This window comes from Pelodiscus sinensis, chromosome 7 (assembly GCF_052426305.1).
Source record: "Pelodiscus sinensis isolate ZL-2025 chromosome 7, ASM5242630v1, whole genome shotgun sequence".
In the NCBI taxonomy this organism is placed as follows: Eukaryota; Metazoa; Chordata; order Testudines; family Trionychidae; genus Pelodiscus; species Pelodiscus sinensis.
Window position 1 is genome coordinate 43,444,767 of NC_143058.1, and position 19,050 is coordinate 43,463,816.

At 38.1% G+C, this 19,050-nt stretch overlaps 1 protein-coding gene across 1 annotated transcript in view; it reads left to right on the top strand.

Annotated features, from left to right (window-relative positions):
* METAP1D (methionyl aminopeptidase type 1D, mitochondrial) overlaps positions 1–19,050 on the top strand; it is a 70,650-nt gene that overhangs the window by 29,355 nt on the left and 22,245 nt on the right. Inside the window, exon 2 of the mRNA XM_075933629.2 lies at positions 16,504–16,673. Coding sequence (XP_075789744.1) covers positions 16,504–16,673 — 170 coding nt within the window. The remainder of the gene's footprint in view (positions 1–16,503; positions 16,674–19,050) is intronic.

Here is a 19,050-nt window from a genome sequence, read left to right on the forward strand (position 1 = left end):
AGAAGAGTCAATGCGTGTACAGGTCCAGTCCAGCTACAGAAATCTACAGAAAGATTATGCAGGACAAGGGCTACCCTAGGGATATGTAGCAATGCCATGTGAAAATCAAAGCCCTCTGGCAGGTATACCACAAGACAAGAGAGGCAAACAATCATTCTTGTTCTGCACTGCAGATATGCCACTTCTACAATAAGCTACATGTGATTCTCAGTGGTGACCCTGACTTGATCCCCAAAAGCAGCATGGTTACCTCTGTGACAGGGGCTTGGTCCTTTGCGGGTAACACTGAGGAGGAGGTCTGAGATGAGGGGTGAAGAAGAGAAGAATGTGAAACAGGCAAGCAGGCAGTCAGGAGCTGTTTGAAACTTAGGAGCAGTCCAGCTACTCGCAGAACAGTATCATGGCTGAGCATGAGGCTAGGAAAGGGACCTTTGGTGAGTGTGCAATTCCAGTTCATATTTGGGGTCACATGTTCATATATTCTGTGTTTATTTTTATTTTATTTATTTTTTGTGGAGGAAAAAAAAGGAGGCGTAAGGTAGACTGTCTGCTTCCCAGTCGCCAGACCAGGCAAGCAGAGGATAACCCATGGGAAGGATTGTTTATGTGCAGAGGGATAGCCTGGGAATCCTCCACAGAAATCTCCAGGAAAGTTTTCCAGCAGTACTCTGCATTCCATTGCAGAAGGGTTCTTATTTCTTCTGCCATAGTAGGACACTTTCCCATAGCACTCCAGTATTAATTCTACTGGTGTCATTACAGTACACAGCATAGCAGTATAAAGATCTGGTCTGTACATGGACGTTTGCAGTGTCTGTTCCCTTGCCACCTCTGTTACCATCAGGAGAGTGTTATCAGATACACTCTGAAGGAGATGGTGGCAGTTTCCATTTCAATTGCTCAGACTAAACCACAGTGCATGTGATCCCACCCTCATGGTGCTTTTCCGCTCCTTCATGGTTTCCCAGACATGCTGATGGTTTGGGTGGCAGGGGTTAGTGTCAAGTGTAGAGCTGCAAGCCTCAGGCCCTGGCTAGCAGCCATGGCACTGGGGATTTAAAAGAAATGGAAATTTTCATGTGCACTCTTGCCAGGCAAGCCCATCCTGGTGCCACCTCTGCTAAGGCTTGCAGTTTGGGAGGGTCAGCAATGGTCTCCGATCACCACACAATATCCATGTTACAAAGGATAGGTGGCATTAGCCCCTGCCATGGGTTGTCTACCCAGTGCTGCAGGAGGTCTCATGTCCATGGGCTAGACGCACCATGACTGGTATGACAAGCTGGTTCAGTGAATATCTTGTGTAATTGAAAATGTGACTTTGATATATGTCAGCTCTGCACTAGAACCTGGTCTGCACTGACAATGAATGCATTGTGCTTTCCATGTCTTACAGCTGAAGATGTGGCCTCCACATTGGCAGAGAAGTTGTCCCAGATTAGAAGAAGATGAAAGAGAATGTGTGATGACATGTTTAATAAGATTATGAATGCTTTTGGGACAGCAGACATAGAGCAGAGAGCGTGGAAGATTTCTGTCTCTGAAAAATGGGATATGACAAGCAGGAGACCAGCCCAAAAGTATGGGTTTGGCATACTTTTCATACTTTTTTAGCAGGAGATGCTGAAGAAACAGACATGTTGAAGCTCCTGGTTGACAGAAAAAATACCTTGAAGCTAAACTCTCTCTGCAGAACCTAATTCCAGCATCGTGGGTCCCCTCCCCTCTCTCAAATGTTCCAGGAGGCAAGGATGGAAAAGACTATATCCTTTCCTCTCAACATGGGGGGAGGGTCTTAAGAGTAAAAGCTGCACCGTGTATGATGATGTTTGACAGGCGCAGCCATGGTTCCTTTAAAGACAACATTAATGAATTTTTCCCTTTACAATTTTATTCAACTCTGTACAAGATTAAATTATTCTTTCTGATCCCGTGACTCTTCTGTCTTTCAGTTTATCCAAAAAAAATCCCTGTCCTGAGAATGAAATAAATCTTTATTACTTTCCACAAGGAGACACCAGAAGGTAAAGGGAAACGGAGACAGTAGACGGGCACCACAAGGTTAATTGTATGGGATAACAAAACTCAAGAAGCAGCATACAGTACTGTAGTCATTACTAAATTGGCTTTTTAAAGCCTCCCTGAGAGTGCTCCATGCTAAGCTTTTCTTATAGTCCTTATATCTGGCTTCTCAAAATTAGTACACAGTCTGTCCACCTTCATGCTGAATCACTGAGGAAACTTCTCACCCATTGCCTCACAGATACTATGGAGCACACAGCAAGCAGCTATAACCATGGGGATATTGCTTTCCCTGACGTCTAACCTAATAAGCAAACTGCACTAGTGACTTTACATGGCCAAAGGTGTGTTCAACTACCACTCTGCATTTGCTCAGCCTGTTGTTGAACTGTTCCTTGCTGTTGTTCAGGTGCCTGGCTTCATGAGTCATGAGAGCAAGCGTAGACTGGGTCTTTCAGAATCACTTTTGACATTTCAACATCATCAGTGGTTATTTTATATTCCAGAAAGGGAAGTAGGGCTTCCAGAAGGGCTGCTTGAAGGACATTGCATTGTTCTCTCCCAGCTCTGGAAATAATTCAGGATAATGCATATGGAGGTTGTAATGTTCATAACAATAATCCACAGCTGAGTGGGGTCCATGCTTCTCAGGAGATAGTGTGTGTGGCTATGCCATCATTTAGGAAAAAAAGCAAAATATTATAGGTTACAGTTGAGATTAAGGATGTTAAATATAAATTAATTGAATAGTCGATTAACCTCATGAATTCTATTGGTTACTCGACTACTCTATAGTCCTCAAGGGTGGGACAAGCAGTCAGTGTACTCCGGCCCCACTCCCGAGAAGCTCCGTGCCACTCTGTGCTACTGCCTGTATCAGAGGCAGCAGTGTGGTGTGCCAGGCAGGAGCTGGTCCACAAAGGGAGCCAGTTTAAAAACCAGGGTGGCAGCAGCCCCTATCCAGGGGAAGTCTGAGCTCCCGGACTGGGTGTGAGTCAGGACTGAGCCAGGCTGTCTGCCTGCCCGACTCCTAATACACTTTAAATACAGAGCTGCAGCAGGAATAGGTCCTGGACCCATCGCAAGCCAGACTACACTATTATATCCCTAGTTGAGATCAGGGCTGTTTGGGAGAAAATTGCATCATGTGATATTGAAGCCATGTTCCCAGTTCCCCCTGTAAGAATGTTTTCGTCTCATGAGGCATTATAGGCCCTTTCCACTCTAGTGATGAGTAGCTATCCCACAGTGCATTGTTCTCTGCAGTGCTTAATTTGTAATAAAAAAGTTAATTTGTAATTGCTGGGGCTCAAGCAATATTTTTACACTCATAACTGATGCAGCAAGCCCACAGGTGCCTGGGCTCAGGCTGCAAGCCCAGGCAAAAATTAAACGCTGGCTTTCTGCATCAATGTAACCGCTGCTAATGAGGATGCATTCAACCGACACAAGAAGTGTGGTGTGAACAAATGCAATTAAATGAATTACTGCAGTGGCTGAATGTCTATTTAACCAAAGTCCACTTAAGTTTGTAGTGTAAATGAGCACTGACCTTCCCTCATTCAAGCCCCGCTGTATTAGGCACTGGGAAAAGCTAAGAAATTGTATCCCTCCTCCCCCATTTTCTGGGGAAAAACGGTAAATCTTTATCTGACCTGCATGTTGATGGATTTGCATCATCAGCTTTAACAGGCTCCTCCAGTTGCCTTATATATGCGTGAACTGTATAAGGTCACAACACAGACCTCTACAGGAGAGAGTCCTTTGAGCAGATGAACAGAACCAAAACACTTTGATGTATCTCAGCTGGTGTCCGCAGAAGACTCAACACCAAAGATTGCTAATAGAGCCAAAAAAATCAGCCTGGGCACCTGTGCTTTGATTGCCTTTAGAAAGAAGTGATCCACTAGTTAGACTCATGCAGCATTAGATTGATAGCTGTAAAATATGCACTAAAAACACTGACTAGAAAACGAAAACCATCGTAAGTCTCACCCTAAAACCCCCAAGAATAAAACTTCCTTGTGTGTAATATTGATGAAAATGTGTAAAACCAGATGAACTCTTGCATAAATTATAACCATCATGTGAATAGGTGGTTTCCCCCAGGCTGCTCAAAACACACTCCCTACAAAGTTACAATAATTCAGAATCTATCTTCATCCTAGGGTTTGCCTTTATTCACCAAAGGAATTTGAAAAAAATATAACTCAGCCTAAGCCTCCTATGTGTGTGGTTGCTTCTAGGATTCCACAACAAGGCCTGCTCAGCCCACACACTAGATCTTGGTTTAGCCTTTCCTTTATAATATTATTCAGGTGGAATAAAGAGCCAACTACAACAAAGTGTGAGTGAAACCCATTTTACAACAGCAGGATCATTGCCTTTTAACAGCAGGAATCTCAGACAATGTTGTTACACAGAGATGAGACTAAATACATTGTCTCTGGCTCTGTGTGCACTTCATGTAACACTGTGCCAGGGAAACTGGCTTGTCTCTTTTTTTTTTTTTTTTTTTTTTTTTTTTTTTAATGCTGTAAATTCTTCAGTCACTGAACAGCTGAAACTAGTGTTTTGTACCTCATCCTTTTCCCCCATCAATTTCAACCTTGTTTTGTACTTAGGCACTTCCCTTAGCACTTAGTGAAAAATCTTCCCTTTGCACAGCAATACTACGTTATTTATAAATTACAATTTTCCTTGCAATTTGCCATATATCAAAATTGGCCTTAGATGATGGTTACGTAGAGAGTAGAGCCTGTGGTCTTTGTGTGCTCTGGGAACAATTGCTAATAAATGGCCTGATCCTGCTTCCATTTACTTCAATGGGAGTTATTCTACAATCTGTATTCACGTAAAACATCCTTTGTGCCAAATTCACTTCTGACATAAATGGGCACAACTCCTTTGAACTCCGCAGAGTTGCATGCACTTATGCCAAGAGCGAATTTGTCCCATTAACTTCAATGGCAGTTTTTCTTGAGCAAGAACAGCAGTGTCAGACCTCAGTCTGAGTTCTGCAGCCTTGGTCTCACACAACACATCTGTATCATTGGTAAATCAACTAGTGGTAGGTATCAGTGGCAAAACAGATTTTCTAGTTTAGTTTTCAAAGCACTTTTCTAGTAGCTGTCTGAATGATTAATGTGAATAGGAAAATACTGTTGACCCATTTAAATCATGTCAGACAACATGCATTGCTCATCTGCATAATGAAATACACACTGAACATTACATCTTAAGTCTAGGAACCAGTGAACTACAAAATAATATTTTGCTCAGATTATGAAGTAAAATATGGGACATTAGTACTAATCATAGTATTAAATATTAAGTCATGCAAATTGTAATTGTCAGCGAGAACTATAAATTGAAAAGGCTATTAGCATTTCAGCTATAACAGTTAATTTGCTTAGTCTTTTTTTGTGAGTGCAGCTTAAAAAAGTCTATGTCAAAACATCTTTTGTAATAAAGCACTAAAATTAGAGTATTTGTTTTGTATCATTTTATTATTCACTTTCAAACATTAAAGAAGGAAGTTTAGAAATATTAATTTGTTGGGCTAAAATATATTGATGTACTTTATAGTACAGTGATACTAAATTGTTTCTTGAATAAAATGAAGTTATTTATTTAAATGGCAAATTATTAGTAATTGAGTTGGAAAGTCACTTTGAGCATTAGTTAGGAAACAAAAGTAACAGTTATGGCTTTTGGCAAAATATTAATGTCATTAGGGAGGGACACCATCTCCAGCATTTTAAAATATTTAATTTAGGCTGTCAGGCTTTTATGGTTACCACCTTTTCAACAGGTTTCTGAGATGTTCAAATAGGTCATGAATCACTTATAATTATTTGTGGTTTTGTTTGTTGTATTAGTAATTCTATGTTCAGTTTGAATCTAATACAGTTCACACTTCATGCTTTGGTTTATGTATATTTAGCATGTCTGATTGACAGTGATTGAGATTTCTCATGGAGTGCTTGTTTTGGGTTTTTTTTTCATAAATGATGTATGCTGGTTGTGCTGAAAATATAAACAACTTCTTCCTCTATCACTGTTTGTTTGATAAATAGGCACTTTTATGCTAAGGAGATTTTTGTATATTTTAAGCAAGAAGGCATGGTGAACTCTTCTATTTAAAAGCAACAACACACAAAATATTTATTCCAATCTTCTAAACAGGATCTGTAATCCTGTCCTTCAGTCAGTGAATCAAATGTCATATTTATGAATAAATGTCCTAGTTATGCAGTGGTATATTCGTGCATTTTAATCACTACTTGGCATAAAAATAAATACTGTGATAAAGCTACGAAGTATTAGCTATAGTGAGCTCTGGATTGGGACATCTTTGTTATACAGTGCATCTTCCTGTAACAAAATAAGAGCTTTCCTCCTAACCCTCACCAACATAACTTAATAAAAATATCTGCAAAAGGTTACATTTGCTCATACATTTGGAAGAATAGGCTGAACAGTATAATGACCTAATGTTGCAATATTTACTCATGCAAAACTCTCACTGACTTTAGAGTAAGTTTTGCCTGAGTAAGAAGTGAAGAATCTGATTCATAGTTTAAAAACTGGTGAAATTAGTATTAGATTTAGTAGAAGAATGACAAACATCCTAAAAGTCTGTTTTCCATCATTAGGGTCATACCAAATTCATGGCCAGGAAAAAAGCATCACAAGCCGAGAAATCTGGTCTTTTGTGTACTTTACCCTATACTATACAGATTTCTTGGAGGGGTGGGGGGAACCAGAGTTTCTCTAACGGGGAGTCTGAAGGCAGCACGCTGCCAGAAGCAGCACAGAGGTAAGAGTGACAATACCATACCATGCAACCTGTTCTTCTGCTGTTTTGCTGGTGGCAGCACTGCCTTCAAAGCTGGGCTCCTGGCCATCAGCTGCTGTTTTCCTGCCACCTAACTCTTAAGACAGCTCTGCCACTAGCAGCAGTACAGAAGTAAGAGTAGTAGTACCACAACCCTGCTACAAAAACCTTGCAACCCCTCCTCCCACATACACAACTCCTTTTTGGGTGAGGACCCTGCAGTTACAACACCATGAATTTCAGTTTTAAATATATGAAATCATGAAATTTACAATTGTTAATATCTTATGACCATGAAATTGACCAAAATGGGCTGTGAATTTGGTAGGACCCTGTCCATCATAGATGTGCTGAGGAATAAATGCATGTAATTTATTTGTAAAGTCTCTCAATGGAAGATGAACTCCTATAATATCTAAATCATGTTTTTAGATGCTTGCAGCCACTGTTTATAAAATGAGATAATACAGATAATTAAGAAAACTTGACAAAGAACAGGAAACACAGTTAAATGTCATTATTTCCAAATGAGTAAAGTTATAAGTATTTTATTGAAAGATTTCTATCAGAAGAAATAGCTAACGTAATTTATACTTTTCATTGTTGAGATAACACACTCGCTTGTAATTCAAAAATCCTTTTGTTTTAACTCCTCAGAGATTCATCTGCAGAAATGTGGAACGATATTAGTAGGATGACAAATTACTGTAGTAGGTGGTCTCTTTTATTTGGGGGAAATATTACCAACTTTCACTGCTGCAGCTGAGAGAGATTACATAGAGAATATTCATATAATGATCATGATAATCACAACATTTCAATGCAAAGTTATGCTCTTATTCTATCAATCTTTCTCATGCTTTTGTACAATGAAAGAAATTATGTGCAAAGCATTTCTGTAAGGATACAGATATAGATTTGTGCAGATCCAAGTGAAACAAGAATTTTACAGAAGTATGTATTTTTTTATCACCATAACATTTAACAGTGTATCAGAATACTGATACAGTGCATATAGGACAATAACATAATTTGAAAAATAGTTGTATTCCATACGCTATCTGAAATTATTTTATAACAGTTAAATTCAATAAACGTTACAGCTGTGGTTATGTGCATATTGGGTGAGGGGAGTGCTTGCTTGAATATTTTATTATTTTAATCAGAACCAACTACTGGTTTTTAGTATGTTGTTTTATTTAAACTTAAATACGTAATCCAAATAATGAGAAAATCAAAGAAGCTAATATATCAATTATTCTTTCAAGCTGCACTAAAGTATTTATTTATAAAATACTTAAATAGGCTTAAGGTGTGCAAGTCTGAGCAAGTATGTTTCTGGTTCTAATTTGTACATTTTAAAATGAATTTATTTATTCTCTTCACCTTAACAGGAATGTAGTAAGTTAATTGTAATGGTTGTCTCGCTAGTTAGAAAAGTTGAAATTTGCCAGATGTCATGTGCTGATTTGGGGCCTATATTTCCTTGGAATTAACTGTGTGTGAAACTCTTAATATTGCTCTATCCAGGCTTTTGAATCTGTCTTGTTTCATTTTGTTGCTGTTACTACAGTAAATAACACTTGCCTTTTGTTTTCTGTTTATGTTGATATATTGGAGACAGAAAAATTTGGATGTAATATTACTTCTGTTGTTTTCTAAGAACTTCACTACAGTCTTTAATAAACCAAGTTATCCCAACAGGAAAGAGAAAATATTTCTTTGTCAAAGAAGCTGCCCGTCTGCATTGCAGAAATGTTAAGAATCCTGCTTTTAATAATAGAAGCATATGGAATCTAGTCACACTTTAATGAACAATGAAATTCCTTTGGAGAATGAATGAATGAATGAGCCATGGCTGTACTACCCAGTCAGAGTTATACTCAGTTATGGGTTTAGGAAATACAAAACCATAATATGCAATGGAAATATGCTCCAACTATAGCAGAATTTTCTTACTATAACATAACTTATCTTACTGACTTTTTGGTGTGACTTTTTGTGCATGCACACACAACTGTTCAGGGAATTATTAGCAACTTAAGAGCTGAGTGATTTTTTGACATGGCTATTGGTTTTTCAAAAGTAAAATTGGAAGTTTTTCTCTTTCTCTTTACTTGTTACACACTATTAATTGCTATTGATAAAGTGTGGCACAGAGCCAACTCACTGAAAGAGCTGTGGGGAAGGGTCATGGCTTGTCATGACCTGGGCGCTAGTACTTGAATGTTGTTATTATTGGGCTGGAGTACCCTCAGGCTGGCATTCTTCCTGTACATGGAAGAGGTTCTGATTCTTCATGGTTTTCTCAGCTTACCTACTTATAAGATATCTATCTATTCTTTTGGATTTAGGTGTGGACTCAGTGAAGAATTACAAGAACTGGATTATCTAAAAACAATAGTTTTGAACTATTTTAATATACATATGAATGAGATATAAAGAAATAATAAGCAGTGTCAGTATTTGTGAAAATGTCAAGTGGATTTTAATATAATTATTTTAAAAAATCAAATAATGTCACAAGAGGCCCATTTTTGCTCCCAGTAAAGTCACTGGCAAAACTTTAAATTTGTTGGCAGTAGTATTAGGCCCTAAAGACAACATCCAATTTGATTCATGTTTTTGAGGAGTCCTGGTATTGCCTAGATTGGAGCTTGCTCCTGCACCATTGGAGTCAGTGGGAGTTTTGCTATTAATTTTAATAGAAACATGACAACTTCATTGGATCTCTGAGTAAGAAGGCCAGGAAGAATGCTAGTTAAAGTAATTAATACCCAATTTCTGCCAAATTTCTTTTTTATTTCAATAATAAAATAAATTCTGTTTCCAGCATTATGTACTTAAGAACCTTAGGATTTTGCCTACATTTTCCACAGTTAGAGGCACATAATTGTAGACATTTGTACTCCTGTTTTGTTAATTGTAACCAAAGGCATATCTGTGCTGATTAATGTTATGTTGCTCCAGGCATGTGATTTAAAACATGGACATTCCCATCATGCATTTTATTTTCTCCTTCCCAGCACCTTGTTCTCAGCTGTGGGTAAATCTTGTGTGGAACTGCTGCTGCTAAATTAACATTTTCAGTAGTCTTTTTATGCTTTGCTTTTTCCTAATATTGTCAGTTAGAGGAAAATATTTCTCACAAGCTTGTTATATGGATTTGGTCTTCTTCCTGTAATGACACATAGGCCTGTAATCCAGGAAACAGTCATGTATGGTGTCCATATCCTTGATTTCCTGATGTGAGAAAAAAGTGTGGAAAGCATCTGGAGAAAAGGAGACTCCCTTTACCAGCTAGTTTCCTGTAAGCCAAATTGGAAGAGCTTGTCTGTGCAAATAGATTTCAAAATAGAGCCTGCCCTTTGACTGTCTCCATAATTATACGGCGCTCTCTGTATTTTATTTGGCTGCCAGAGCAGTTAACCCCTAGCAGTACGGGACTGATGATTGCGTTACAAGCACGGGTATGGAGACTTGACCATGTGAATACGCTGTTGTTTACAGAGGCTTGTAGTTAAGACCTCATTACAATATACTTTGGCTGAGTTTAAAAATTATTACATGTTAGATGATGTTGATTGAGATACATTATATCTCTCATGTACAGATAATGCAGAGATATTTGTTGAAAAAAAAGTCCTTCATTGCTTTGATGTAATCAACATCTGTCAACAGAATGAATTTGCTTTTGTTTAGTTTCAAGGGCTCTTGTTCTTCTACTTTGCCCAATCAGTTTCAACTTCTGCCTGAGGCATTCTTCTGTGTTGTTCTTTTCTTCAGCAAATGCACAGGTTATTGCTTGTGAAATGTGAGCTGCTCTTCTGTTGTACAGGTTACACAGAGTTGGAGAGAACCTTTAATCTTTCACATTTTTATTTTTGAAGCATATGTGCACCTCTGTAATATAGGCATTACAAAATCAGTGTTGTATGCATATATTTTCATTACAATTCCTGTGCTATGAAAGGTCTGCCAAACAAAGAGTAGGAATGCAACTCGGGTATTTTAGATAAGGACATTGAAAATGTGTATCTAAGCATTTTGTAATGAACAATAAAAAATTGTGTAGTTTTTCTCCAGATAACTACAGGTTGAAGTCTATTTGGTGTTAGACACAATTCTTATCAAATCAGCCACTTCAAACATCATTTCCTTTTAAAAATAAGAACTGGAGGAGGAAACAAAATTATGTACCAAGGTTAAAATTATCTGATCGAGCAAATAAAAAATTTAATATACACATTTTTTACTCCCCTCTCCAACCTCAGGTGCATATTTTATGCAAATCATCAAACTCCATTTTTAATTCAGATAGACGAATACATGATATTTGAAAATAGTCTAGCAAAATCCTGGTTTTGACATTGGTAATTGCTAAAGCTCATGATGCCATCTATATTTTTGTTAGTCTCTAAGGTGCTGCAAGACTATTTGTTGTTTTTTAAATTTTTTAATTATTGATATTATGCAAGACTCACTTCACCAAGAATTAATTGCCTGAATTTTTAAATCAATTGTATGTTAATCCTCATATCCCATAAATATTTTTGCTAATGCACTTCTGTAGTCTACTGATCATTATAATAGTTAGAAAAGGTTCTAAAATATGTTTTATTATAGTGTCTCTCTTTTTAAACCAACATTTCAGTTGTGTACTGAAACCATACTGAAGGTTATGCTGTAGAAATTTTTCTGCTTCTTAATTGTTATATTTGAAATCTTGGCTAAGCAAGTATTAAAAAGTTTGATGATGTGAGAGTTGTTGGCACTCAAATCTATTGAATAATGTAGATGTATGGTTTTGGTGTTGGTAGGCCACACTCATTGGATCATACAGCATTTACTATTAAGTAAGGAATATTTTAAAAGCAGTCATTTGACAGTTCATTCCCAAGCGCGCTCTCAAAAATACTTGTTGACCAGAAGAAAAATTACATTTAAATTACTAAAATCAACTTAATTAAGGGTCATTAATAGAGGTACATATAAAAAAACCTCACTACTCAGTGGATGAGATGGGATCATTTCATTATATAGTGTAGCATGCATGAACAGATAACAATTAAAATAGACCTGGAGTAAAAGGCTAATAAATATGGGGCACATTGTGTTGCAAAATTAGTCACTTAAAATGCTTCCTTCCCATTATCATACTTGATTTCTGCATTCAACCTTTCTGGCCGAATCAGTTAAGAGAAAATAAAATGTAGTTTCCATAAAATATAATTTCATATGGTAAACTGCAATAACTCACAGTGCATATTTATATTGTTAATACAAATTAAAGCATGGAGGACATGCTGAGGGATCCAGCAGCTTCCAAAGACACATACACATACAGTGTGATTCACGGTGAAGTCAAAGAAGTAGTTGTCTGTAATTTTCTGTGCTCAGTACAAGCTATGTGCTGATGGTGTTTTTGTTTTTTTTTGTTTTTTTGTAATTCTCCTTATTGCAGCTGATAGTAAATATTCTGTTATTCATGGCAAATAACACAATGTTAGTGTCTAGGGAAGAAGAGAAACCCTGCAAATTGTCAGCATTACATTCTTACAATGATGATCATGTGTGTGTTACAATGCTATTGCTTTCTCACTTTGAGATCTCCCATATGTTTACAATTCCCACTTGAAGCTTCATAAATTCCACATTTATCAATATATCTTACAAGAATTAATACACACAACTATGTCCCAACACAGCTTACCAAGTGAAATGCACTGTCAATTGTAGAATAATAGAAGTAAACAGAACTCTGACAGACAGAAGCCTCCATATGTGGCTCTGGGAATCTGTGGACAAAAGTTATGGAACACAGCCAGATGTTCTTATGTCTAGTGATTGATGATGTTGGTGTATCAAATTAGCTGTGAATAGGGAAGCTTAAAAATTAAGAGTAGTTGTAGAGACATTAAAAATGCATTTTTTGTAAAGGAAGTATGGTGACAGTAACTAGATATTTTCTGCCCTAACCAAATTCTGTGTTATTTTTGAAGTGCCATTCTATTTTTCAGAAGAAATCTTAGAAGAAAATATTTTATAATGTTATATTTACTCCTTTAATAAAGTCATCCTTATTCTATTTTTGTATTTCTTACCAATTTATTTTAGGGCTCTTGTGATGCTCTAATAGCAATTCATCTGGTTTCTGCATTTCACCTGTTAAAGTGATTTTTTTTCTAGTTTGTAATGAATAGTTATGGGAATAACAACACATTACAGTACCTTATTACACTGTTATCTTGTGACAACACCTATAGTATGTCTTTTATGGGCCAGGATAAAAATTTCCCTTTGATTTTGGGGTAGTTCGTAGGAGTGCACCCATAAATATAAATCGATGTAATGTATTTCAGAATGTGTATTTGTAACATTTAGCATTCTATTGTCAAATAGTTGACAAGTGCACTTGCAGCTTTTTTTCCCCAATTAAACTTTTATGTGGCAGGACAGGTGCATGGGCATTATGCCATTCATGACGGAAAGCATCTGATCTGCACATTCACAGCCTGATATCTGAGTGGACTTAAACTGGCCACATCAATGAGTGTGGATTTTAAATGTATTGGAAAAGGGATTTACTTTATTATGCTTGAATAATACTGCACAGAAAACCTCTATTTGTGCTAGGAATAAGATACCTTCAATACACTCTTAAGAAGAACTATCTTACTGTGGTCTGATCACACTAGTGGACTCATTGTTGCGGTTGCAGATATCCACAGCTTATTTTTGTGGATACAGATGTAGATAAAATTTTAGTATCTAGAACCCTGCAAATTTGCAGGTATCTGGTTTATGTCCATGGGTATCTGCATCCGGCTCATTTTTGCAGATATGGATGTGTATACATATTTTTGTACCCGCACAGGGCTATTTAAATGTTGCTGCTTCTACAGACTCTGCACTTAGTGCCATTGGAAACTTATACAAGTTGGATCAGTGAGTTTTGTGTTAGGCTCTTTAGGGATGAACTGTGCATAGCAACTGGTAGGCTGTGTTAGATGATCCAACTAGCACAGAGTTGGGCAATAATTTTTTATGGGGGGCCACTCCAAGACTTTGGAAAGTGATCGAGGGCCGCACTCTTCCAGGATATTAATGGAGGAGGTGTGGGGTCTGGGATGGAGTTTGGGAGCAGAAGGGAACTTGGGCTAACGGATTGGGGTGCAGGAGTGAGAATGGGGTCTGGGAAAGGAGGTAGTTTTGACCTAGGAGAGGGGACTGGGATGCGGGATTTTGGGATGTAACCTAGGCTAGGAGGGGCTTGTGACCTGGGGCAGGAGATTGGGGTGCCAGATCTGGGAGGGGGTATTGGGGCAGGAGGGGACAGAAGGTTTGGGTATGTGGGGGGAGGCAGAGGATTGGGGAAGGGAAGGGCTGGGGTGCCAGTGGCAGGCTTTGGGTTAAGATCGCTTGCTGGTCCACGTGGCTCTGCTCTGGGCATGAGAGGGAGGGGCAGGGGGAGAGGGGACAAGGAGGGAGGGAGAAGGCTTCCTACACTGCCCCTGCTCCCAGCAAAAATTCTTCGCTCCTATTGGCCAGAAACGGAGAGATTGGCCAATGGGAGCTAAGAGATTTTGCTGGGGGGGGAGGAGGGGAACAGCATGAGAAGTCTCCCTCCTTCCTCCCCAGCCATCCAGAGCAGAGGACAGCTGGCTTTCTAAAACATGAACTGATCTCTGCTTAAGGGTTCCAGCGAGAGGGCTGTGGACCGGATCTGGTGGCTTGGCGGGCCGGATGTGGCCCGTTAGCAGCCTCTTGCCCACCCCTGAGCTAGCAGGTTTTTCTCTCTTAGGTACCATCCATGGAATCTAAAGTATAGAGCTGGTAACAAAATAAACTAAAATGATTAACAAAAACGTTAAACAAAAAAGCAAACAGAATGAACCCAAGTGAGGGATACAGCCCAACCCAGCATTCAAAAACCGTGAAGCCCTGCTTTCTCAGAGGCCCTTCTATGCTTTAACTATTGTGGAATTACTTTTACAGGGTTCGCTGGCTTTCCTGTGAGAGCCTAATTTGAACCTTCAATCCCCTGTGCTACTTGGCTACTTCACCTTGTACACCTGTGGGAGATTTAAACCAGAATTAAAAGCTTGTTAGCAATGAATGGGGGCCTCTGCATTCCTTCAGGGTGCTATAAAAATGTGAGCAATATTCATTCTTGTCCCTTGTCAAAATATGAAAATATCATTAAGAGTCTTTCTGTGGCAGATCTCATTCAGTAATTCTATTTGTTATATACTTTTGGGCTCCTGAAATAGTCTCTTCCTACTCTTGCACTCTACGTGTACCATGGAACACAGTAAAAAGGCTATCTAAGAGGCCAAATATAGAGTAAAATTTCCAAACACTGGGCACAATAAGTGCATTCGGGGAACGGAGGTAACAAAATTGCATGCATCCCTGATATAGAAGGCAGTGTTTTCTAAGAAAAATAACGAATTTTAATTGGGATATTTAAAACTACATTGTACAATAGAAAATGTACAGTAAGGGGAAATGGTGCAATGATAAGAAGATGATCTAAATCAGGGTGGTCAGATATACCACTCACGTGCCAAATCCAGTCTGCCAGGGTTAGCCCCTGATGGGAACCCACCACTGTATTTACCTGCACAGCCAAAGGTATGGGCAATCACAGCTCCCGTTGGCCTTGGCTTGCTGTTCCCGGCCAGTGGGAGCTGTGGGAAGTGGTGTCTCAGACTACGCCACTTCCTGCCACTCCCATTGGTCAGGAACAGTAATTCACGGCCAACAGGACCTGGGATCTGTTATCTGTGGCCATGCAGGTAAATGTAATGGTGGCAGCCCAAGCACTGCTGTGTAATTGCTCACCCCTAAGCTAAATGATTCAAGAGATTTTCCATATCTAATTTCTCTGAATCAAATTGGAATAATTATCTCAGGTTTAAAAAACAAAGCAAAATCCACTGCTCCTTTATTGAGGAGTCACTGTCTTTATTGGTTATCTGCCACATCACAGTTGCTAGTGTATTTGTGTCTATGTGACATCTTTCAAAATCAGTTATTCTAGCATGTGAAATTTACTGCATAAGGCTTCCAAATAAAACCATGCATGTGTTATCAAATATTTAATGGAAAATGAACCAGTCAATTGGTTAACTTTGATGTAGACAAAAAGTCCAAACCAAAACACAAATGGAAAAATTGTATGTACTGTCATTATCTACATCCTGTTCTCTCCTCTGAGTTCTAGATACTGTCCCTTGTTTTACTGTTGCCCCAAGTATTGGCTTGTCCAGACAAGCAATTTGAGTCATTGAGAACAAGGCCAATTATGGGGTCACTTCTATTCTTGATGCTCTGGGGATTGACACAACTTTCTCGTACATCGGGTACATTGGACTAAAATAGATCTAGTACTTTGTTCCCAGTGCTTCTAAATGTTCACACGCTTTTTTTAATTATGCAAGATTTATTTAAAACTACAGATAGGCAATAAATATATTAGCAGAATCATAATTTACTTAGTGAACTGGAACTTGCTACTGTATATAGTCTGCTTATCTTTCTTTTTAATTAGGGCTTTGCCTTTGGCATAGTTATTACTTAATAATTTGGTAATAAAGACTTCTTTAACCATTTTTAAAAAAATATTCTATTCACAGGTTGTGTGACTCACTTCCATGGAGTTTTCTCTGTGCCAGTCCATCATATCTGCTTATACACGCAGTCAAGCAGTCAACAAAGAAGATTTTTTTTTTCACAGAGACAAAGAAATACTGCTTATAGTATAGTTCGGCCAGCTATAGTTTCTCTAGCTCACCCAGTTCCTAAGGTACTGTGACTTTTATTATCTGATCCTTTTTTCAGTCAATATAAAGGCTGACTTCACGAGTGATTGAATACATTAATACTCTGACAGCTAGGAGTTTGAATCATGGTCTTGTTAACTTGATTTGGGATTTGAAATAGGAACAGCGATGTGAAAAATTTTCAGCTCCCTACCACACTAAACGGAGCGGTGTAAATACTCCATTAGGGAGTTTAAAACTGACTGTTCTTTATATATTGTATTTGTTACTGTAACTGATCACCTGATAACATTTAACACTTGTAGATCCAAATTCTCCCTTTGGATATGGGCACTGGTGGCACTAGGCATTTGCTTAGCATCCCAGGAAGCTCAGGGAGGGCCTGATTTAGTTTTCACCACCGCCCCCAATACCATTCTTCTAATTTGACATGTACCTTTAAACCAGAGTTAGTATGTGCTGTGTTGGTTTCACTTTTTATTTGTGAAAATAATGTAAATTGTATTTTTAGGGGTAGGTAAAGAGGGTAGGAGAGAAAGGAAAATATTCCTGTTTGGGGCCTACTGTGGCCTAGCAGGACTTATGATATGGGCAGATAATTCTAGCTGAAGTCAACATGAGAGGCACATACTCATCTGAAGGCAAAATGTTGCCTTTTCAGTGTAAATTTCGAATACATTAAGTCTCAAACATTTACATGCTCCTGCAGTTTTGGTGATTTAGTGATTTCAGGCTTAGATGAAAGCATACATCAAAATGTCAGCCAGATGCCCTACTATGTAACTTATGAACTAACCTTTGGTATCATTGACTAAATGTTGGTTTTTGGAAACTATATTTGTGTGTGCTTTTGAATCCATTATGGCTTTTATTTAGAGCTGTTTTAACAGGTGTGCTATTGACATTTCCCTTGTTCTGCTTTAATTTCAGTATGTACTCTGGCTGTTTTATACCCTTTATTTAATCAAAATAATTTTGGATAGTATTTTATAGTGATGTAAGTAGCTTTTATTTCTTTTACTAGAAAGTAACTTTGACACAAAATATAAAATATTTACATTATTCTATGGAGATAGTAAAAAGGGAATAAATTGAGGATGCTTACTGTAGAGTTCTTAAGCTTAACACATTATGGAAGCTTTGGATACACAATGAAGATAGGAGCAAGACCCTGTATATGTTCAAAGATTAGAAAAATTGTTGTAGCACTTGCAAACATTTTGTGTTTTCATTTATTTCTTTTGGGATGATGCAAAAATAAACTGTCATGTTGAAAATTAATCTTCACAGGTTGCAATACTTATGTTGTTTAATAATCTGTTCATTTTTCATCTGCTTACAGAATTTCAATTTAACTAGTATATATGAATAACTTGGGGAATATCTAAATAATGAGATAAACTTAATACAGGAATAGATATAATTGTGGGAAAAGCCATTTTTTCTACAGAATATCCCAGAAATAATGTCTATATTACAAATGGCATATGATTTTTGTAGGAAATGAAAAATGGTGAGAAAAGGTAAACATAAATTTCTGCGGCTATTCCATGTTGGGCTGCTATTTCATCATATTTCACAAGCTAAACAGTGTCAGGTCTAGGCAGCTACTGGATGAGTGTTCTCCATAGCAGAACTCAAAGTGCTCCAGGTATAGAGCTAGTAATTCAGGAAGTGGGATCTGTCCTTTTGATTTAGAAATAAATTAATGTCCTGGTATGGTCTGAACAGGTTCTGTGCTGTATGTTTAAATGGGATGTAAACCTGAAGTCCTAATGGCTTGGGGTCATTAAAGATCCTGTGACACTTTCTGTAAGCATAGGAGTGGCCAAACACCAGTTTGGACAACTGTAGTCTACCTACTTAAAGTCTCCCTATAGCGTTAATTAGATACAGGGCGTCCCCGCTATATGTTGCCCCAGTAAATGTTGGTTCTGTGCTAACATAGTTGATGCTTGTAGGAACTGTTGCATTATAAATCCTCCCATTTCCCGCTCTTACATTGTGCAAAAAAGAGACCAGGTCACAGAAACAGAAGTCAGCCATGGGAAAGAATTCCCCACTTTGTTTCACTATACATCCATGGTTTTTGAAACATATCTTTGACCTATAGCGGGGACACCGTGTACACTGTTCTTCTTCACTTTTTATTCTAAAATGTTGTGTAGCCTGCTGTGTCTGCTTAAACAGCTGCTAAATATCCTATGGCCTTGGTCCTATGTCCGTTTGATCCTATGTGCTTTATGGGCTTGATCCTATTTTCACTGAAGTCAATTGTAAAGTTCTTGCAATCACTTGAATGGTCCAGGACTAACCCCTTTATGATGGGTTAAGTGATAACTATGTATAGTTTGTAAATATCCTGGAATCCTTAGGAGGATGAAATGTGCTTGTGTATAT